This window comes from Microcaecilia unicolor, chromosome 8 (assembly GCF_901765095.1).
Source record: "Microcaecilia unicolor chromosome 8, aMicUni1.1, whole genome shotgun sequence".
In the NCBI taxonomy this organism is placed as follows: Eukaryota; Metazoa; Chordata; class Amphibia; order Gymnophiona; family Siphonopidae; genus Microcaecilia; species Microcaecilia unicolor.
The window spans coordinates 133,304,259-133,328,595 of NC_044038.1; the positions used below are offsets into that span (position 1 = coordinate 133,304,259).

Sequence of the window (24,337 nt, forward strand, 5' to 3'; positions counted from 1 at the left end):
AATTAAGGAACGTATCGCATTCAAAATCTGTACGACAGTTCACAAAATCATCTACGGCGAGGCACTGGGATACATGACAGACCTCATCGATCTACCACCCAAAAACACCATAAAATCAGTAAGATCTGTCAATCCTATGCCCCGAAAAGTGAGCCCTTGTGCCAAACAACGCCTGGCAGCCAGACAGTTCTGATCTTACCTGGGGAGTCAGGGCAGAGACCTCCCACGAAGGGCAGGATGGAGCAGACAAATGCCCAAAAGACAAGGTCCCGGTCCGATCAGCGGTTCCAGGCCGGCGGTAGACAAAAGCAAAGTCCAGATCCAACCTGTGGTAAAAGCAGGCGGCAGGCAAAGGCAAAGTCCAGGCCCAAGCTGTGGTTCAAAGGCAGGCGGCAAGCGAAAGCAAAGTCCAGGTCCAAACTGTGGTTCAAAGGCAGGCGGCAGGCAAAAGCAAAGTCCAGGTCCAAACTGTGGTTCAAAGGCAGGCGGTAGGCAAAAGCAAAGTCCAGGTCCAAACTGTGGTTCAAAGGCAGGCGGCAGGCAAAAGCAAAGTCCAGGTCCAAACTGTGGTTCAAAGGCAGGCGGCAGGCAAAAGCAAAGTCCAGGTCCAAACTGTGGTTCAAAGGCAGGCAATCCAAAACACAAAACTCAGGGATCCGCAAGCAGAAGCCGAAGCAAAGAACTCCACCAGCGTCTGCACTTAAATAGCCCCCTCCAACAGGAGGGAACTCATCAGCTGTCAGAAGGGTGGAGCCACCAGCCAGCCCCAGGGCTCCGGATAGGCTGGTCCCAGAGAGAAGGCGGAGTCCAGCCGCGACCAGCCAATCCGGGCCCAGAAGGGGCGTTCTCTCAGCTCCCAGGTCCCGCACCCGGAAGAAGCTTTCTAGTTTGAGAGCGCCGGCCATTTTGGCAGCGCCGGTGCTCTCCGGCCGCCACCGCGCTATAGCGGCGAACCGGCCTTGTCCAGGAGGCGGGCACAACTCCACGCCGCCCATAACCCGCGATACCCCGCTCTCTCCTGCTCGCGGAGAGAGGCATCCCCGCGGGCAGGGCGGTGCAGGTAAGGGACGTGACAGTACCCCCCCCGTAAGCCCCCCCTCTCCGTCTAGGTCCAGGTTTAGTAGGGTAGCGAGCGTGGAACTCGTGCAACAAATCAGGAGCAAGGATATTAGCAACTGGCTCTCAGGAGTTATCCTCAGGACCAAAGTTCTTCCACGAGATCAAGTAAAACAATCGACCTCGCTGGAGTTTAGAGTCAAGAATCTCTTTTACCTCGAACTCCGGATCAGGGTCAGAGTCTGGAACCAGAATCTTCTTGGGAGCAGGATGCCAGTGGGAAGTCCTAAAAGGTTTAAGCAGAGACACATGAAAAGCATTGTGAATGCGAAGATTACCTGGTAGGTGAAGGCGATAGACCATCGTCCCCACTCTAGATCTCACAGAAAATGGCCCAATGAAGCGAGGAGCAAACTTAAGAGAGGGAAGACGCAGTTTGAGGTACTTGGTGCTGAGCCATACTCGCTGTCCTGGCTGAAATACGGGAGCGGCACAGCGACGTCGATCAGCAAATTGCTTGTACCGAGCAGCCGCCCTCCCCAACTGCTGACGAACTGTCCTCCAGGTTGCATGAATGGTGGTGAGAGTAGACTGGATCAGTGGCGGAGCCGCAGTCAAAGGAATCGGAGGCGGAAGACGAGGGTGACGTCCAAAAACAGTGAAGAAGGGGGATGTCCGTGAAGCCGAATGGAAACTATTGTTGTAGGCGAATTCAGCCCAGGCCAGAAGATCCGTCCAATCATCTTGACGAGCATTAGTGAAGGCCCGAAGAAAGGCTTTAAGGGTCTGGTTAGTACGCTCTGCCATGCCGTTGGTCTGAGGATGGTAAGCTGAAGAGAAATGTGTGGTAACCCCAAAGGCTGAGCATAACGATCTCCAAAATTTAGAGGTGAATTGTGATCCTCTATCACTGATGATACGATGCGGCAGTCCATGCAACCGAAAAATGTGCTGGATAAAATGGGATGCAAGAGCCTTCGCAGATGGCAGGGACCGCATGGGTACGAAGTGGGCCATGCGAGAAAAACGATCCACCACCACCCAGATGATCGTGTTGCCCCTGGAACAAGGAAGATCAGTTATAAAGTCCATGGAGACCTCCTGCCACGGTAGGTGGGGTACTGGCAATGGTTGAAGAAGCCCCCACGGCTTGCCTGGCAAGGACTTGGTACGGGCACAGGTAGGACAGGTAGAGACAAACTGCCGAATCTCCTGGGCCATGTGGGGCCACCAAAAATAACGGGAAATAAGATGGTAGGTCTTACGGAACCCAAAATGTCCCGAAAATGCAGCAGAATGACCCCACTGAAGGACCTTGCGACGAGATCGAGCCGGAACAGGAGTCTTGAGACAGGCGGATGCCCCCCACCGTAGGAGAGAGGCAAGCAGGATTGAGCATAGGATAGAGCTCCTCAGGCTCCTCAGGTACGTCAAAAGCTCGGGAGAGGGCATCTGCCTGTATATTCTTCTCTGCGGGCCGAAACACCAAGTGAAAGGTAAAACGCGCAAAAAATAGTGACCAACGGGCCTGCCGGGGATTCAAGCGTTTGGCATCTTGCAAATAAAGCAGATTTTTGTGATCTGTAATGACTGTAATAGGGTGAGCAGCCCCCTCCAGTAGGTATCGCCACTCCTGAAAGGCGAGTTTCAGAGCCAGCAGCTCCCTGTCCCCGATGGTATAATTGCGTTCAGCTGGCGAAAACTTCTTAGAAAAAAAAAAACAAGGATGTTTCTTACCAGAAGCAGTTGTCTGGGATAGCACCGCCCCCACTCCCAAAGCAGAGGCATCGACCTCCACGATGAAAGGCTTCGTGACATCAGGACTACGGAGCACAGATGCAGACAAGAAAGCCGCCTTCAATGCAGAAAAGGCCTCCAGGGCAGCAGGAGACCAATGCCGAACATCCGCCCCCTTCCGAGTAAGGGCTGTCAAAGGAGCCGTGAGGAGCGAATAATGGGGAATGAATTGTCTGTAGTAGTTAGCAAAGCCAAGAAAACGCTGTAAGGCTCGGAGACCTTGGGGGAGAGGCCAGTCCCGGATAGCCTGCAGTTTAGCAGGATCCATTTGTAATCCAACAGCAGAGATAATATGTCCCAAAAAAGGAATAGTGGATTGATGAAACGCACATTTTTCCAACTTGGCAAACAGTCGATGATCCCGGAGTCGTTGAAGCACTGTGCGGACATGCCCGGGATGGTCCAGGGGAGAAGCAGAGAAGATCAGAATATCGTCCAAGTAAACAATGACTGAAGAATACAGAAGGTCCCGGAAAATGAAATTGATGAAATCTTGAAATACAGCCGGAGCATTACAAAGTCCAAAAGGCATGACCCGATACTCAAAATGACCGTCGTGAGTATTAAATGCAGTTTTCCACTCGTCCCCCTGACGGATACGAATCAAGTTGTAGGCCCCTCGCAGATCCAACTTAGTAAAAATAACTGCCCCCTGGAGTCGATCAAAAAGCTCCGGGATAAGCGGGAGGGGATACCGGTTCTTGACTGTGATGTTGTTAAGTCCTCGATAGTCAATGCAGGGCCGCAAGGACCCATCCTTTTTGGAAACAAAAAAGAACCCTGCCCCGGCAGGAGAAGAAGATGGTCGGATGAATCCTTTACGAAGATTGTCCTGAATGTAGTCCCGCATGGCAGCAGATTCATCCCGGGACAAGGCATATAATCTTCCTCGAGGGGGCATCGTACCGGGTAACAAATCAATGGGACAATCAAACGGGCGATGGGGTGGGAGGGAATCTGCCTCCCGGGCATCAAAGACATCAGAAAACTCCTCGTATTCCTTCGGAAGATAAGCTTCACAGGGGTGGAGGACTCCAGGTAGCGCTGGCACATTAATAGAAGGAGGGCGCACTGGTGTCAGACAAGTTTCAAAACAACGACCACTCCATCGGCTGATTTCTCCCGAAGGCCAGTCTATGCAAGGCGCGTGCAGCCGCAACCAGGGTATACCTAGAATTACAGGATGGATGGCTTGAGGTAAAATAAGAAATTGTATCTCCTCATGATGAAGAAGGCCCACCTGCATTCGCAGCGGAAGAGTGAGATGGGTAATAGGCTGTGGCAGAGTAGAGCCATGAATAGACGTTACTTGAAGAGCTGGTTTACAGGGAGTAACCGGCCTGCCTAGGCCCTGAAGTAGTCTAGCATCAATAAAGTTGCCTCCTGCTCCTGAATCCAGCAAGGCTAGGGTGTTTATCCTGTATTCTTGCCACAGTAAGATAATAGGTACTGTCATTAAGTTATCCGGAAGGGTTCCTGAACGACCCACAACCACCCCCTTCACCAGGCTAGGGTCTAAGCATTTCCCGGCTTGTTGGGACACCCTTTCACAAAATGCCCAGGTCTCCCACAGTACATACATAGTTTATTCTCCCTCCGGTGGGTCCGTTCAACAGCTGTTAGTCGATGCCTGCCAATCACCATAGGCACCTCCGATCCCTCCGCCGTCGGAACCGCACCCTCCTGAGGAGAGACCGTTCGTGGTCTTTGAGGAGAAAACCTGCGAGACGGACGAGAGGCAACTTGTTCTCGTGCTCGTTCCTGGAAGCGGACATCAATCCGAGTACTTAAGGCAATAAGAGCGTCCAGAGTACCAGGGATTTCTCGGCCGGCTAATTCGTCCTTAATGCGTCCACTCAAGCCTTGCCAGAAAATGGCCGTAAGAGCCTCTTGATTCCATTTAAGTTCCGCCGCCAGGGTACGGAATCGAATAGCATAGGTACCAACCGTACTGCTTCCTTGCTGAATCCGTAGTAGCTCTCCTGCGGCAGAAGAAGGGCGTCCTGGAACATCGAAGACCATGCGGAACTGACGCAGGAATTCTCCTAGTTCCGAAAGGAGAGGATCCTGTTGTTCCCAGAGAGGTGAAGCCCATGCCAGAGCCGAACCGGAGCGTAATGAAATAATGTAGGTAATCTTTTGTTTGTCCGTAGGAAAAGAAGCAGGTTGCATGTCAAAGAGCATCTGACATTGATTCAAGAATCCGCGGCATGCCGAGGGTGTGCCATCAAACCGAGGAGGTTCAGGCAAGCGAAAAGCAGGCAGAGGTGGAGATGTCCTACTTGCTCCGGAAGCCGGTGCTCGCTGCGCGGACATCTGAGAACACACATCTTGCAGTACTCCAGATAATCTGTTGAGCTGAGCCTGTTGCTGTTGAAGAGCCTGAGCCAAGTCGGTCAGATCAGGCTTATCTGGCGAGCTCATGGCTTCGGCTTTCTGTCAATCCTATGCCCCGAAAAGTGAGCCCTTGTGCCAAACAACGCCTGGCAGCCAGACAGTTCTGATCTTACCTGGGGAGTCAGGGCAGAGACCTCCCACGAAGGGCAGGATGGAGCAGACAAATGCCCAAAAGACAAGGTCCCGGTCCGATCAGCGGTTCCAGGCCGGCGGTAGACAAAAGCAAAGTCCAGATCCAACCTGTGGTAAAAGCAGGCGGCAGGCAAAGGCAAAGTCCAGGCCCAAGCTGTGGTTCAAAGGCAGGCGGCAAGCGAAAGCAAAGTCCAGGTCCAAACTGTGGTTCAAAGGCAGGCGGCAGGCAAAAGCAAAGTCCAGGTCCAAACTGTGGTTCAAAGGCAGGCGGTAGGCAAAAGCAAAGTCCAGGTCCAAACTGTGGTTCAAAGGCAGGCGGCAGGCAAAAGCAAAGTCCAGGTCCAAACTGTGGTTCAAAGGCAGGCGGCAGGCAAAAGCAAAGTCCAGGTCCAAACTGTGGTTCAAAGGCAGGCAATCCAAAACACAAAACTCAGGGATCCGCAAGCAGAAGCCGAAGCAAAGAACTCCACCAGCGTCTGCACTTAAATAGCCCCCTCCAACAGGAGGGAACTCATCAGCTGTCAGAAGGGTGGAGCCACCAGCCAGCCCCAGGGCTCCGGATAGGCTGGTCCCAGAGAGAAGGCGGAGTCCAGCCGCGACCAGCCAATCCGGGCCCAGAAGGGGCGTTCTCTCAGCTCCCAGGTCCCGCACCCGGAAGAAGCTTTCTAGTTTGAGAGCGCCGGCCATTTTGGCAGCGCCGGTGCTCTCCGGCCGCCACCGCGCTATAGCGGCGAACCGACCTTGTCCAGGAGGCGGGCACAACTCCACGCCGCCCATAACCCGCGATACCCCGCTCTCTCCTGCTCGCGGAGCGAGGCATCCCCGCGGGCAGGGCGGTGCAGGTAAGGGACGTGACAGATCATACCTAAACCTCCATTACCCAAGCAGCAAAGGACTCAAATACAAATCCACCTATGCTTCCAGCTTTTCCTACCTGGGCGCACAATTGTGGAACGCACTATAAAAAGTAGTAAAAACCACACTTGACCACATGAATTTCCGGAAAGCACTAAAACAGAACTGTTCAGAAGGGCATACCCCCCCCCCCCCCCCCCCGACCCAACATAAAAAACCTGGACATCTGTGACACAACTTAACCAAAGATTGTAACGGACATATCCTAACTCTTCCTTTCCCTCTCTAAGTTCTCCCCAATTGTCTTTACCATACATGTATCTCACTCTACCATAATATCACCTTGATATTAATCGCAACTTGCATTTGTTCATACCGAAATCAGTTAACGCCGATTATGGTACCATGTAAGCTATATTGAGCCTGCAAAATGGTGGGAAAATGTGGGATACAAATGCAACAAATAATAATAATAATAATTATCTTTTGCTAGCTCCTAGTTAAATCTGTGGATGCAGTTTCTCGCACAGGAAGGGTTTGTATAGTATCCAGCATGTTTTTAATTTGTGAAGTGGTGTTTTATACTTGTTATTTATGTTGTTTCCAATCTGCTCTGTATATTCCATAGATTGAAGGGAAGAATAGACATGTTGAAATTAAATTAAATGCATTCTCTCCTGACCCTCCCCTATCCTCTACTGTTCTGTGTGACCTTCCCTATACCCAACACTCCCTCTTCTGCTGTCCTCAGTGCCCCTTCTTTTCTGCTGTTCACCATAACCTCTGCTGTATCTCTCCATATTCTAGCAGTCCTCTGCAATCTATCACATCCGTTTGTGTCCTCACTTCCTATTTAACTAAACACATGACCTCTTAGATTATAACTTTAGTCAAAGCTGCACTTGAAACTCTTCCAGATGAGACAGCAGATCCCACCCTTAACATGCCCCTGACATGCCCCCTTGTGATTTGAACACACTTTGACAGACTTCATAGAAAAACATCTAAAAATTGGTTTTGAAAATACCAATTTGGATGTTCACTTTTTCACAGTTTTCTCTATTGAAAATGAGCCCCTGATTGTCCCAATAGTGAATCAAAAATATAAGGCCAAAAATCCCAATAACACCTTATAAGAACCTAAGCACATAAGAGTAGCTATATTGGGTCAGACCAATGGTCCATCTAGCCCAGTAACCTGTTTCCAACAATGGCCAAGCCAGGCCACAAGTACCTGGCAGAAACTCAAATCATGGCAACATTCCATGCTACAAATCCCAAGCAGTTGCTTCCCCATGTCTGTCTCAATAGCAGACTGGTCAGTATTCTCAATGAAGAAGGGTAGTTAGTTGGGTTCTCCGGGGGTCTGTGCTGAGACCACTGCTTAGTACATAAGTACATAAGTAGTGCCATACTGGGAAAGACCAAAGGTCCATCTAGCCCAGCATCCTGTCACCGACAGTGGCCAATCCAGGTCAAGGGCACCTGGCACGCTCCCCAAACGTAAAAACATTCCAGACAAGTTATACCTAAAAATGCGGAATTTTTCCAAGTCCATTTAATAGCGGTCTATGGACTTGTCCTTTAGGAATCTATCTAACCCCTTTTTAAACTCCGTCAAGCTAACCGCCCGTACCACGTTCTCCGGCAACGAATTCCAGAGTCTAATTACACGTTGGGTGAAGAAAAATTTTCTCCGATTCGTTTTAAATTTACCACACTGTAGCTTCAACTCATGCCCTCTAGTCCTAGTATTTTTGGATAGCGTGAACAGTCGCTTCACATCCACCCGATCCATTCCACTCATTATTTTATACACTTCTATCATATCTCCCCTCAGCCGTCTCTTCTCCAAGCTGAAAAGCCCTAGCCTTCTCAGCCTCTCTTCATAGGAAAGTCGTCCCATCCCCACTATCATTTTCGTCGCCCTTCGCTGTACCTTTTTCAATTCTACTATATCTTTTTTGAGATACGGAGACCAGTACTGAACACAATACTCCAGGTGCGGTCGCACCATGGAGCGATACAACGGCATTATAACATCCGCACACCTGGACTCCATATTTATAAATGATCTAGAGATGAGAGCAGTGAGGTAATTAAATTTGCTGATGACACAAAGTTATTCAAAGTTGTTAAATCGCAAGAGGATTGTGAAAAATTACAAGAGGACCTTAGGAGACTGGGAGACTGAGAGAAAACTAACAGCTTATAGCAGCAGCTTCAGAGAGCATTTTCCATCCCTCAGATAGGCTGCAGAGAATACCTTCTCCTGCTTTAGACTTAGCCTGGCCTCAGAATGACATCCTATAGCATATCTCCTATCAAACTGAGCTCTCTCTTCCATCAAGCATTGCCATTTCCTCCCTTCACCCTCCCCACAGACAGTTTGAACTTTATGGGTGTGGCTTGTATCTATTTCAGGGAGAGAAAACTAACAGCTTATAGCAGCAGCTTCAGAGAGCATTTTCCATCTCACAGATAGGCTGCAGAAAATACCTTCTCCTGCTTTAGACTTAGATCCAAAGAAAAAATTAAATGATATAACCAATTACCGTCCAGTAGCATCCATACCCCTTATAGCTAAGATAATGGAAAGCTTAGTTACTGAACAACTCACCGACTATTTGAACAAATTCTCAGTACTACATGCATTCCAATCTGGATTCCGTGCCAATCATAGTACCGAAACAGTACTTATAACACTCCTAACCAAATTCAAACAATTAATTGCAGCTGGCAACAATGTCCTTCTCTTACAATTCGACAAGGTTTGACATGGTTAACCATGATATTCTATTGTACATTCTAGAATACTTCGGAATCAGAGGAAATGTACTGAATTGGTTTTGAAGCTTCCTAACAGCAAGAACATACCAAGTGATATCAAAGTCGATTATATCTTCACCATGGAGACCCGAATGTGGAGTGCCTCAGGGATCGCTGCTTTCACCAATTCTCTTCAACTTAATGATGTTACCATTAGCCAAGTCACTATCTAACCAATCCCTAAACCCATATATCTATGCCGATGATGTCACAATATATATTCCGTTTTAAAATGACCTATCAGAAATCATAGATAAAATCAATCACAGCTTCCAAATAATGAACTCATGGGCGGATGCATTCCAACTGAAACTCAATGCAGGAAAGACTCAATGCCTTATCCTCTCATCGCAGTATAATAAAACTAATTATACCAATATAAAAACACCAAACCACATTCTCCCAGTCGTGGAGACATTGAAATTCCTGGGAGTCACAATTGACCGAAATCTTACCCTAGACAGCCATGTGTAAAATGTAACAAAGAAGATGTTCCATGCAATGTGGAAACTTAAAAAGAGTGAAACCTTTCTTCCCAATCACTGATACTAAGCCATCTGGACTATTGTAATTCCATCTATGCCGGTTGCAAAGCACAAACTATTAAGAGACTCCAGACAGCCCAAAACACTGCTGCTAGACTTATATTCGGAAAAGCGAAATATGAAAGCGCCAAACCCCTTAGAGAAAAATTACACTGGCTTCCACTAAAAGATCAAATTATTTTCAAGCTCTGCACCCTACTTCATAAAGTCACACATGGAGAGGTCCCATCATACATATCAGACCTCTTAGACCTTCCAGCAAGAAATACAAAAAGCTCATCACAAACTTTCTTAAACCTCCATTATCCTAATTGCAGAGGACTTAAATACAAATCAATTTATGCGTCTAGCTTTTTTCTACATCTGCACGCAACTATGGAACGCACTACCAAATGCTATAAAGATAACACACGACCTGATAACCTTCCGGAAGCTACTGAAGACAAGCCTATTTAAAGAGATTTATATCAAAAATCCTTCACAAAGACTTGACATCTAAAATGCATCAGAACAAACCAACAGTGATTTCTTTAATCTGGTTACTTTAATTCACATTAATATTATTGAACTTTTTATCTTGTTCTATTCTTATACACCTGTTATAAATCATTTATCTATTTCTTCTAATTCACTTGATATTTTATTTTTATATCCAATTTACGTGATATTTTCATATACCTTGATTGTAACACCTCTTTGTATTTATCATTTCGTTAATGGTGATCACCATTGCGGCATAATGTAAGCCACATTGAGCCTGCAAATAGGTGGGAAAATGTGGGATACAAAGGCAGCAAATAAATAAATAAATCATATCTCTCCTCATCTGTCTCTTTTCCAAACTGAAGAGCCCTAACCTCTTTATCCTTCTTTAGCATGGTAACCAAAAATGGCTTATCTGGAAAATCTGTGTCCACTGTCATCGATGGGCTTCCAATCTTTAATTCCCAGAGTCCAAACAACATGCCACAGAGGGTCTACCTTGTTTCACCACAACTGCATCAGGAGGATATCCAAGTGTTCAAGATGTATAGTAGTTAGAGTTTTGCTTTTCAATTATTAAATTTTGTGTGCTGTTACCATTAGTTTAGTTTTGTTTATTGAGCATTTGATTTATTGCCTTACTACCTTTCACAATAACATCAAGGCGTTTTACAATAGAATCTAGAAGAAAAAAGGAACTGCAAATTTCAACAGGAAAGTCAGAAAAGCTAACAGCGAAAAAATAATTAACGCAGGAGCCCTTAGCGCCTCCTATTTAGGAGGCAGTAAAGACTCCTGCATTAACCGTGTGCTAACCAGCCACGCCATGCTAATGTGCACATGCTAATTGGTTACCCTTCCAGGCAGTTCTCTACCCATGACACTCCACTCCCCCCCACCAAAAGAAAAAACACTTAGCACATGCAGACAGCAAAGCTAATGCAGGACACTTTAGTGTGTCCTGCATTAGGTACACATTTGTAAAATAGTAAATGATGGCAGATAAAGACCTGAACAGTCCATCCAGTCTGCCTAACTGTCACACTCCTTATCAAGTTACGATTAAACCAACAATGAATATGGTATAAAAATACTTGATCACTATCTCTCTTTCGCTCAGCTCTGTCCTTAAGTTAAGAACAAAGGAACATAAGAGTAGCCATACTGGGTCAGACCAATGGTTTCCAAACAGTACCTGGCAGAAACCCAAATTGTGGCAACACTCCATACTACAAATCCCAGGGCAAGCAGTTGCTTCCCCATGTCTATCTCAATAGCAGACTATGGACTTTTCCTCTAGGAATTTGTCCAAACCTTTTTAAAACCCAGATACACTAAACGCTGTTACCACCTCCTCCGGCAAAGAGTGCCAGAGCTTAACTATTCGTTGAGTGAAAAAATATTTCCTCCTATTTGTTTTAAAAGTATTTCCATGTAACTCCCTCGAGTGTCCCCTAGTCCTTGTACACCACTCAGGATTTTGTAGACCTCAATCATATCTCACCTCAATCATATCTCCCCTCATCTGTCTCTTTCCAAGCTGAAGAGCACTAACCTCTTTAGCCTTTCCTCATACGAGAGGTGTTCCATCCCCTTTATCATTTTAGTTGCTCTTCTTTGAACCTTTTCTAATTCTGCTATCTTTTTTGAGATATGGTGACCAGAACTGAATGCAATACTCAAGGTGTGGATACACCATGGAGCGATAAAAAGGCATTATAGTATTTTCGGTCTTTGCTGCCGAATCCGTCCTGTCATTTGCGGGACACAGACCATAAAAGTCTGCCCAGCACTGTCCTCATGTTCCAAATTACTGGAGTTTCCAAAGCCCTCTCTAGCTCATCCTAAACTAGATTTCCATATGCAGGACCAAGATCGTACAAGCTTGCCCAGAACTGGCCTTAGTCCTTCATATCCAGAGTCACCATCTAAATGCCACTCATTCATGCAAACACCCATGTAACCATTTACGTTTTGCTTTTTTATACCATTCATTTTCGAATTAGAAATCCTCTGTGTTCATCCCATGCTTTTTTGAATTCTGTCACCGTTTTTTTCTCCACTACCTTCCTTGGGAGTGCATTTCAGGCATCAACCACTCTCTCCATGAAAAAGAATTTCCTGACACTACTCATAAGTCAAGCATCCCTAATGCAGCTTAGTAAAAGAGTCCCAAAATCTGTGAAACTATAAAATAATATGCTACAATTCTCATTGCTGGTACTTAAATGGCCAAGATACATTTTATGATAAGTTTGTCTGAATATTTCTCAGCAGCTCAAGAGACTTCCAGTATTTCTTATTTTTTCCCACTCTTCCTATGAATATGTCAATGTAATTGAGGACATTAGCCTGGTATTTAACTATAATAATGATATTTAAGACAAATAACAGTTGGAATTAACATGGTCAACAAGAATGAAGGAAATTTACCAACATTGCAGTGCTTAATCTTCTGTAACAGTGAAGTTAATGGTTATCAGGAAGCACAGATCTTAATGCATCTGGCTCAATAGGAAACCTGGCTATATTATTCCAAAAACCCTCCTCTTCTTGCACCTTGGCACACAAACCCAATATCTATCTCTCTGCAGACTCATCAACTGTGCTGCAAAGCCCTTACCTGACCAAGATAAGCAATGGAGCTCAGCAAAAAGGCTAAAGATCTCTCCAAAGACCTATTTCTGGATTTATCCATGTCAGATTCCCAGCCTGCTTCCTGTATCAGGCATCAAAGTATGATTTATGTCCAGCCACACACAAGTCTCTGTAGATCTGTTGCACTTTACCGCATGCACTAAACTACATTATTTTTCTTTTGAAGGGGAATGCTTTGTTAAAGGTGAAGAGCACTGAATGTAAAATATATTGGATGCATAAGTTCTATTCTTAGCAGAGGCACAGCTTTTATTATTGACTGGGTTTCTTTTATCACTTGCTTTGTTTGTTGTTCTAGAAATAGTGTGTGAAAGACAGCATCCATCCCATGACAGAAAGACTACCAGAAGGTGTGGCTTTTGGGACTGGATTGGCCTGGCTGCTGTTGAACACCTGAGTTTGAGCTGAGCACTGGTTCCCATGGCTGTCCCTACAATTCCTGACCTCACTCAGCTCTGAAGTGAAATCCCAGATAGAAGAAAAAGCAGTTATTTGCTTGTAAACAGCCTGCATTTTATATACACAAAGTTAAATAAATTCCAAGGCCAGAAGAGATGGCTGGAGATATTGGTGAGGCGTAGGACACTTAGGACTAAATTCAATAAATGGCACCTAAAAAATCAGCCCCCACCCCTCCAAAAAAATAGTGCTTAGCATTATTCTATAAAACAGTGCTCAAAGTTAGGCACCGTGTACAGAGTAGCGTTTAATGCCACCTTGACTACTTTTAGGCACGACCATTTACACCTACGAAACCTTGGTGTAAATCCCCCTGCCTAAATTAGGCGTGAATTCCTTTTATTTTATAACAGCTTGCATAAATTGTGGGAACGACCCTGATCTGCCCATGATCCTCCCATGAATGCACCCCATTTTTTGGATCAGTGCGTAAGTTTTACATGCAGATCTGGCTGCATAAATTTACATGTGTAAATTTTAATTAATGCCAATTCGCACTGATGATTGTTAGGGCCTAATTATCAGAGCTAATTGCCTCATTATTCAATTAAACTGCATGTGCAAATTGGGCACACACTCAAATTTGCACGTACAATTTCTAGCGCCATATATAGAATTTGAGGGTTAAAGCCTATACTCCTATCTCTGTTCCAAAGAGTGTAAATGCTGATATTTTTACTTTTTTTTCTGACTTTATCTATTTATTTCTAAACAAAGGCTGTGCCATGCAGTGGTAGACTGAATAATAGTGAAACTTGAAACTTAAAAAAAAAGCCTGAAATAAATGAGAAAACACTACTAATACATGAGGGTGTCTTTTACTAAGGGGCACTCACGTTTTTAGCGCTCTAAAATTGTGGGAGCGCCAAACGTTAGAGACGCCCATAGGAATCCATTAGCGTCTCTAATGTTTAGTGTACCCACAATTTTAGCATGCGCAAAAAACGTGAGCACACCTTATTAAAGACCATAGGCGTAGACTGGGGGGGGCGAGGGGGGGCAATGCCCCCCCAAACGACGATGAGGCGCCGCCGCGCCATTAGTTTAAAAAAAAAAAAAACCACATGCACGCACGCGCTCCTCTCCGTCCGCTTGGCTTCCCTGCTCTGTCTGCGTCCCGCCTTCCTCTGACGTCAGAGGAAGGCGGGACGCAGACAGAGAGGGCAGGGAAGCCAAGCGGAGTAGCGGACGGAGAGGAGCGTGTCCGTCTACCCCTCTCTCTTCCTCCCTCCCTCCGCCGCAGGCAGCAGTCTTTTCCAGCGTTCCTGGCAGCGGTAGCGTTGTACACGCTGCCTTCGGTCTGCCCTGAAGCCTTCTCTTCAAGTTCCTGTTCCCGCATAGGTGGGAACAGGAACTTGAAGAGAAGACTTCCGAGGCAGACCGAAGGCAGCGTGTACATCGCTACCGCTGCCAGGAACGCTGAAAAAGCTGAAGACTGTTGCCTGCACCGGAGGGAGGGAGGGAGGGAGGAAGAGAGGGGGTAAACGGAGTCACCATCTTGGACCTCGCGGGGGGGGGGGGGGAGCAGAGGGAAGATGGATGGGACTGGGAGGGGTGGGGAGCAGAGGGAAGGAGCAGGAGATGAATGGGACTGGGAGGGGTGGGAAGCAGAGGGAAGGAGCAGGAGATGAATGGGACTGGGAGGGATGGGACTGGGAGGGGTGGGGAGCAGAGGGAAGGAGCAACAGATGGATGGGACTGGGAGGGGTGGGAAGCAGAGGGAAGGAGCAACAGATGGATGGGACTGGGAGGGGTGGGAAGCAGAGGGAAGGAGCAGGAGATGAATGGGACTGGGAGGGGTGGGAAGCAGAGGGAAGGAGCAGGAGATGAATGGGACTGGGAGGGATGGGACTGGGAGGGGGGGGGAGCAGAGGGAAGGAGCAACAGATGGATGGGACTGGGAGGGGTGGGAAGCAGAGGGAAGGAGCAACAGATGGATGGGACTGGGAGGGGTGGGAAGCAGAGGGAAGGAGCAGGAGATGAATGGGACTGGGAGGGGTGGGAAGCAGAGGGAAGGAGCAGGAGATGAATGGGACTGGGAGGGGTGGGAAGCAGAGGGAAGGAGCAAGAGATGGATGGGACTGGGAGGGGTGGGAAGCAGAGGGAAGGAGCAGGAGATGGATGGGACTGGGAGGGGTGGGAAGCAGAGGGAAGGAGCAAGAGATGGATGGGACTGGGAGGGGTGGGAAGCAGAGGGAAGGAGCAAGAGATGGATGGGACTGGGAGGGGTGGGAAGCAGAGGGAAGGAGCAAGAGATGGATGGGACTGGGAGGGGTGGGAAGCAGAGGGAAGGAGCAGGAGATGGATGGGACTGGGAGGGGTGGGAAGCAGAGGGAAGGAGCAGGAGATGGATGGGACTGCGAGGGGTGGGGAGCAGAGGGAAGGAGCAGGAGATGAATGGGACTGGGAGGGGTGGGAAGCAGAGGGAAGGAGCAGGAGATGGATGGGACTGCGAGGGGTGGGGAGCAGAGGGAAGGAGCAGGAGATGAATGGGACTGGGAGGGGTGGGAAGCAGAGGGAAGGAGCAGGAGATGGATGGGACTGGGAGGGGTGGGAAGCAGAGGGAAGGAGCAGGAGATGGATGGGACTGCGAGGGGTGGGGAGCAGAAGGAAGGAGCAAGAGATGGATGGGACTGCGAGGGGTGGGGAGCAGAGGGAAGCCTACTGGAAAGAAGACACTGAATAAAACAGAAGACACTGGGACCAAAGCGAATAGAAAAACTAAATGATCAGACAACAAAGGTAGATAAAAGTATTTTATTCATAATTTATTAATTGAAATGTGTCAGCTTTTTGAAATGTGATCTGTGATATTTTGCCTGTAAATTCAATTCCTTCCTCCACATTAGCATATTCATTTGCATATGTATATATGCAAATGATATGCTAATATGCTCCGCCCATTCTTTGCCCCCCCAAATGAAACAGTCAAACTACGCCTATGTTAAAGACCATCTGAGTTTCCTACGGCAGAACGGTTCAAATGCAGGACTTTTTGGGGCTCTTCAGTTTGTATTTTGAATGATAAACACATGAGCTAGCAACCTGTCAAATTAGAGGTTAAATTATCCTCTCTCTCTAATTCAATAACAGGTCACATACATTTAAACACAAGTTGAGGGTTTACATTTATACGATATTGCCCCTTATGTGCATATTCAGCATTCATGTGCTCAATTGGCTAAGCGTGTAAATGCATGGGGCAAATATTTACACACCTAGGGGGCCTTTTACAAAGGAGTGCTGAAAAATGGCCTGTGGTAGTGTAGACGCGTGTTTTGGGTGCGCGCAGAATCATTTTTCAGTGCACTTGAAAAAAATGCCTTTTTTATTTTTGCCAAAATTGGATGTGCGGCAAAATGAAAATTGCCATGTGTTCATTTTGGGTTTGAGACCTTACCACCAGCCATTGACCTAATGGTAAAATCTCACGTGGTAACTGGGCTGTAATGATCTGCGTGCGTCAAATGGCCACCTGTTACAGAATTCCCTCCTTTATGCAAATATGTTTTTTTACAAAATCAATAAAATGATACCTTTGGCACAATCTGCTCCATGGAATCCCGGGAAACAGTGACAGATTCCAGACACACATTCACCATTACCGTGACAACTGCGGGGACAGTCCTGCACTGAATCTGAAAAAGAAGCAATAGGACTTCATTAAGCTTGTCCGGATTTTTAGGTTAATACATCATAGGATCTACATCAGTGGCTCTCAAACCTGCCCTGGAGGTTTTTAGGATATCCCTAATGAATAGGTATGAGACAGATGTGCATGCCTGCCACCTCCATTGTATGTAAATCTGTCTCATACCTATTCATTAGGGATATCTGGAAAACTGGACTGGCTGGTAGTCCTCCTGGACAAGTTTGAGAACCACTGATCTAGATCACACTAGCAAATACATCATGAAGGGATTTTTCGATATGACGTAAAAATCAGATTTTGGTTGTTTTTCGCAAAATGTCCAAAACTCCAATAGCAAACATGGCCATTTTCAAACCAGAAAAAGTCCAATTTATTGTGCTCAGTGCATCTATCTTTTAGGACCACTCCTGAAAAAGAAAATGTTCAAGTGAAAAATGCACAAAAACAAGCCATTGCGATGTATGGGGCCCAGCAACTGGTCACACAGACATCCCAGCACAGCAATGGGCACCCTAGAATATGCTTAGTTGGTATTTCGGTGCCGAAATCTGCATGCATCCAGTTACGCCAATCAAAATCTGGTGTAAATCTCAGCATGTAGATTTAGGCACACTGGGCCATATTGCATAACTAGGCGCCTAAATTTTGGAACACCAATGAAATGCCCATTTCCCCACCTATAACCATGCCCCTTTTTGCCTCCACATTTTAGAAGTTCAGTGCATATCATTACAGAATACTCTTAGTGAGATGTGCGCCTAAATTCTAATCAGTGCCAATTAGAGCTCATTATTGCTAGTCAAATGCTTTTATCAGCGCTTATTAGCTTGTTAAGCCAATTAAGCTACGACCGGTGTAATAGAATCTGCACCAATTCTCGCGCCTAAATCTAAGCACACTATATAGAATCCAGAGGTAAGCGCTAACCGGCAATATTCAGCCAGAGATAAGTGGCGATCTCCTGCTGAATATTGCTGGATAGCCAGGAGTTGGGGAATTTTCAATCATTTAACTGGTCCGTTTTTTCAACTTAGAGCAAAGTTGTTGAGCGTGCATTCTTTTGAAAGAGGTTGCATTATTTGGAAAAAGGCGTATTCATTCTGAAACAATACACACTGCTTTCCTGATCGCCCATGCATGCGCAATGTTCACGCCTGCACAATTGGGAAAAGAGTGTGCACTGTTTCAGAAAGAGTGCGTTCTTCTTCCAAACATTGCAAACTTTTCAAAAGAGTGTGCACTCTAACAGGCAGACCAAAAACATACTTTTTCATTTTTTGGAGGTCATTTTCTTGTTTTAATGACACCCCACGACATGGGATATGTTGTTGACATTTTCCATGTTGTTGAAAACAAAGACCAATTTCTACTACATGGAGACAAAGTGAAGCAGCACCATGCTGGTGATCCTGGTAGAGTGAGCTGGCAGACCATGCAGGGAAGTTGGAGTGAGCCAGAGGTGTACTTTGCCAGCAGCCATTGTAATGCCAAGTCAAAGATAGCATTGTCAGTTGAAAGGAGGGCTGGCGTTAAACACAATGGTGTCCAGAGTAGAAACCTGGAAGAGGGTTCACCAGCAGCACCGTTCCCTCTAAGCTAAGTTCTCCAACTGCATTACTGCAAGTAGGGGGTGGTGCTTCAATATTATGGGGCTTTTTATCAGTACGGTCAGGCTGATTCCCTGAAGTCCTACAGAGCTTGCCTGTTCTTCACTATTGAAAATGTGACAGTGAAATAGCACCCTTCACTGGTAGGAGTAGGACTGTGTGTGGAGGACTCCCACTCAGCTTAGAGCAGGCTGTGTTTCCTTTGTGCCTTGTGTTACAAGGGGACCCAGGTGCACAACCACAGCGAAGGAACCAAATAAATGGACAGAAGGCACTGTAAAGTCCACTGTTTTATTTCATCCACTGACTCAACACGGGCCTCTGTTTCAGCCAAAGGCCTGCATCAGGAGTGTCTATTGGGTGTGTGGAACAACAATGTAGGAAGTATGCAGCATAATTGGTAAAAGAAACAGACATGCTGAAACCGCTATTGCATCACATATAATATACTGGCTGCCATGCCGTCAAAATAAAGTGAATTAGTGTATCTCTCACTATCAGAACAGTTGCCCTGGTTTCCTTTCTTGACTCCCCCTGCCCATATCAGCCTTGGCTAAATATTTATGTCATTGAGATGTATAGAATTTTTATGTAATCACAAAAGAGAGGGTAATACAGCATACAAGCATACAATATAGACAAGAAAAAGCAACACTGGGCCTTCAAGAAAGAGACAATGGCAGTCCTTTATTGTGAAAAATACCCGACACGGGCCGTGTTTCGGTGCACAAGTGCCTGCCTCAGGGGTCAAAGTGTGTCTTCACAATATATGAGCAGGAATGTTCAGACAGTCTGAGTAAATTGCCAGTCACCACTGAGCGTTTGTTCAATCCTACCAGACGCTGTCTATGTTTTCACAGCGTCTGGTAGGATTGAACAAACGCTCAGTGGTGGCTGGCAATTTACTCAGACTGAACATTCTTGCTCATATATTGTGAAGACACACTTTGACCCCTGAGGCAGGCGCTTGTGCGCCGAAACATGGCCCGTGTCGGGTCTTTTTCACAATAAAGGACTGCCATTGTTTCTTTCTTGAAGGCCCAGTGTTGCTTTTTCTTGTCTATATAGAATGTTTAAGCGCAATACAAATTTTAATACAACAGATTGACACAGGACTGAGAAAAAACAGAATCACATTTCACAAACAGCTACCGGGCCTGTTGCAGAGTATCCAAAGTCTGCTTTGTACACTCCTATGGGCCCTAAAGCTAGGACAGGAAACGTTTGAATATAAAAATGTGTTTTAAAATACAGCGGTGATCTATATACTTGAGCAGCAATATAGCTAGCTGAGAAAACACTCAGCCCACACAGATTACTGCCTTGAAAAGTGAATATTTCATACCATATTCATCTCTAAAGAGTTTTGCTTGTAGGCACACAATGACAAAAGTACTTTTGATAAAGAAGCCCTTCGGTTTTACACAGCATAGGTTTATTGCTTGTTATTGAACACTGCCTTATGAAATATTCTAGACTAAACAGTGGAAGAATGTTCTTTTAACAACTTCTCGATGTCTCCTTCTTTCCAGGCTAGCATTAAGGATCTTTTTCTCTTCTTTCTCCAAATAGAAGGACTGAGGAAGGTAGGAAACTCTAACAAGAATTAGTAAGTTTTCTCTGGATTCAGCATTGCAGAAGTCATTTTTTAATAGATATGTGTGCTGTCTCGCATATGTTTGTACACCACTTACTGTGAACTGGGAAAGGAGTTTATATAAATATTGCATAGAGAGGTGTGGTAGCCGTGTTAGTCCACTTTTAAAGGCAATCAATAGAAATAAAACAAAATAAAGCATGGAAAAGAAAATAAGATGATACCTTTTTTATTGGACATAACTTAATACATTTCTTGATTAGCTTTCGAAGGTTGCCCTGATGAAGAAGGGCAACCTTTCGAAAGCTAATCAAGAAATGTATTAAGTTATGTCCAATAAAAAAGGTATCATCTTATTTTCTTTTCCATACTTTATTTCGTTTTATTTCTATTGATTACCTACAAATATTGCAAAATACATAAACAAACATGCACAGGGCTAAATTTAAAACTCTATGTCTGATTTTCAAGGCCCTTAAAGGAAATGGCCCTGAGTACCTGAAGAATAGGATGATCCTCTATACACCTCCAAGGACACTAAGGTCCTGCTAAGGAGTATCCCTAACCACACCCTCTCCAAAAGACATTACCGGATGTGATACCCGCAAACAAGCCTTCTCCGGCGTAGCCCCCACTCTCTGGAATGCACTGCCTGAAAGGCTCCACTTAACACAAGAATATCTCTACTTCAGGAAGCAGATGAAAGCTTGGCGCTTCAACCAGGCCTTTAATGAAAGAAGTAACTAACTTGTTAGTCTCACTCACACACACAAGGAGTGACACAGGCTGCACATACTGCAGCTGGACACGTTTATCGACTCCTACCCTAGCTGAGACTCTCTGACTTCTCGTGCACCTTTCTTTAAATTAGTCACCTTACTTTCTAACTCCTCTTACTCTCTTACGTATCTATATGTTCCATCTTTGCTTATACCCTATACTGTCAATAACGTATTGTGTTATAGTACACTATACCATACTTTGTATTATTTGAATGTTTTTACTGCTATAATTGTCTATTGCTCATGTTTGATTTATTCTTATTGTAAACCACCTTGAGTGAATTCCTTCAAAACGGTGGTAAATAAATCCTAAAAATAAATAAAAAATAGGTGCCCTTTTACTACCTGGTGGTAGGGCTACCACTGGGTTTGTGCGTGGGAAATCGGTCCTACCACTGGGCTCACTGGGCTTGGCAGTAGTTCTGGGTCCGGCATGTGCTGTTTCCAGTGCTAGGAATTAAAACATTTTTTCTAGCGCCAGGGGTGTGCCTGGCAGTAATTGAGCAGTGCCACACGCCCAGTTACTCCTGGGTAAATGACTGTGTGGCTATTTTTTATTACTACATGGCCATTTACTGACCATTTTACAAAAATCCTTTTACCAATGGCGGTAAAAGGTAGCCTTGGTGCATGGAAATTCTGCGCACTAACGCCACCGTGGGTAAAAGGACCCATAATCATTAAAATAATTCACTCGTAGGTGCTACCTACATTTAGGGCTCCTTTCACAAAGTGGAGCATGCCGATTAGTGGCATGCTGAATGCAAAGAAGTCAATTCAGTTCCCATGGGCTTCTTCCTATTCAGTGCACGTTAATCAGTAGCACAGCTTTGTAAAATGACCCCTTAGTCATCTGGTACTGATACTTCCCACATTGTTAGGTTACAGAAACAAAATAATTGAATCAGTTCTGGTATGCAGTAATAATTTTATAAAATTATAAAATAATGAAAAATATCAAATTGATATTCAAACGTTCTCCAGCTGCAGTGGGGAAAAAAGAAACAAGTCTCACAGGTGCCCGGCCAGTGATCTGGCAGAAAGTCACTGCTTGCGGCATTGTTGCATGGCATGGATTACGTTTGAACAGATGATGTTTGAATTGTGCAGGGCTCCATAGACACAGAGCTCCCATGGTTCAACTGAGGGGTATGGAATTGTGTAACCTGGCTTCTCTGTACAGGAGGAAAGAGCTACCATGAGACCCACTGCCACTACCAGAACCACAGTTCAAGCCAGACCAGTATACAGGGGCTGATCCAAGGATAATATCTGGAAATGGGGGACAGGGGACAGAAGGGACACAGAACAGAAGATGGATAGGACTCAGGGATGGAGGGAGAAGGGGAACAGAGCAGAAGATGGCTGGGACTCAAGAGCTGTGGAGTGGGGGTGGGGAGGAGCCAAGTAGAAGATGGTGATTGAGCAGGAGAGTGTTGGGGGAGGGGGAGAATGGAACTGTAGATAACACAGACTGAGTGGGAATTTCAAGGAGAGAGGACCTGGCAGTTAGTAGGTATTAATAGGGTGTGTTAATGGGTTGAGAGTATCAGTGAGGATGTGAAATGAAGGTAAGAGAAAGGGGATGATGTGTGGTGAGAAGTTGAGATATTGTGTGAATGACCTAGAAGACCGGAGAGAGGATGAAAGGCATTGAAAAGGAATGTGCTAATTGTGGAGGGGTATGAGAGAGGAAGAGGATGGTTCTCTGTATGCTGAGGGTGAAATGGGGTTTAAAAGATGATGAAAAAGGCAACAGGATATGGGCTATAGGAGAGACAGGGATGGAACTGGGGCTAGTGAGGGGGATGAGATGCAGTAGAGGGTAGATCACAGCTGCGAAGATGAGTACAGCGGATGGAAATGAGAGACTAGGGAGTGGGTGAAAAATAGAGGGGGGATAGGGAACTGAGGAAAGAGATAGACAGAAAGGGAAGTGGGATTGCTGGAGAAGGGATGAGAGGGAGCTAAGAAAAGTCAGTAGATAGAAGAGAGAAGACTAAGGACTAGAGGGTGAGCGAAAGGGGAAATAAGGGTAAAAAGTATATATGGGTGAATATGGAAATAGAAAAAGCAAAAAAAAAAAAAAAAAAAAGAAAGAAAGAAAGGAAAAAGACAAAAGGAGAGAGAAGAAATTGAAAGGATGACCTAGAAGAGAAGACTGACATATGAAAAGTGGAAAAGAGACTGGGACCAGACCAATTAAAAAAATAAAATGCCTAGACAGGGGTGTGCTGGTAAATTTTTAACAACAGGCTCTTTCTCCGAATGTAGCCAGCTCTGCAGTTGGAAGGGCCAGGGGGGGGGGGGGGGAGCAACACTTGCCTCTCTCTCCTCCCCTCCCTTCGTACAGGCACGCTAGGCATACCTTTGCTGGCAGCCAATAAATGGACTACCACCACTCTCAACCTCTTGCTCTGAGCAGCATGCTGGAACTTCTCTCACATGCTCGAGAAGTCCCAGCCTACTGCCCAGAGCTGGAAACAAGGAGTGGGGAGCAGCAGTAGTCTATTTACTTGGCTGGCAGGGCTCAGCATCCCCACCAGCAAAGTAAAAGATAATTCAGCAGGGGGCCCAAGCCCACATTTTGGGAGCAAGTTGTTAAAGTAGCCATGGAGGGCCCTACTTTAACAACCGGCTCCCAAAATTCTTAAAAACTAACAACCGGCTCTTGCGAGCCTGTGAGAGCCTGCTCCAGCACACCACTGTGCCCAGACAACAAAGAAAATATATACTGTGAAGAATAAGGGGCTGTCCTATCCTGGGTAGGCCACTAGAGGGCGCTGGTCCCATAGTAATAAGGGAAAAATGTCCAGGTCATGTTGTTGCTGAGGAGTCACTAGCGGGAGCCAGTAGGGGGAATGTCCAGGTGGAGGTTGCTAGGACCAGGGAGAGTCCTGGGGTGGAAGCAGGTGGAAGTTGTTATGGGCTGGGTACTGCCTGGAAGTAGGGGGAAGATCCTATAGGGGTGGTGAAGCTAATTAACCACCTTATACCTGCCTGAGTAGTGAAAGAGAAGGGAAGAAGATGGAGACCTGGGGGAGGAGGATCCCCTTGAAGGTATTGGCTGAACTCTGTGGACTTTTGAAACTCTCTGCTGAAAAGGTGACAGCTGCACTACCATCTGAGAAAGTCTTTAAATGAAAAGTAAATGCTTTTGTTTGGCTGTTTGAACTGTGAAAGTTTGAGGAACTGCCTTAAGTCTGGAAAGGGTTTAATTAGAAGACTCTAATGCCTTTTTGTTATGCTTGAGTTGAAGAAGAAATGTTGGAGTTAAAGAAGAAATAAGCCCTGAAGATTATGTTAAATGGCAACTAATAAAACCTTTGGTTATAAGAAGCCTGGTGTTGGTGAACGTTTGTGAAGGAAGCTAAGCAGGGTCAGCCCTGGCCAGGTCTTGGATGGGTGACCAGTTCACAATACTTAATAATATATACATAATACCTTTTAGGATTTGAATGTATTTGTTTTGGGAAATGTACATCTTT

At 45.8% G+C, this 24,337-nt stretch overlaps 1 protein-coding gene across 1 annotated transcript in view; it reads right to left on the bottom strand.

Moving 5' to 3' along the window:
- Positions 1–24,337, bottom strand: part of TENM2 (teneurin transmembrane protein 2) — a 1,250,894-nt gene that overhangs the window by 548,644 nt on the left and 677,913 nt on the right. Inside the window, exon 8 of the mRNA XM_030212543.1 lies at positions 16,748–16,849. Within this exon, the coding sequence (XP_030068403.1) occupies positions 16,748–16,849 (102 nt within the window). The remainder of the gene's footprint in view (positions 1–16,747; positions 16,850–24,337) is intronic.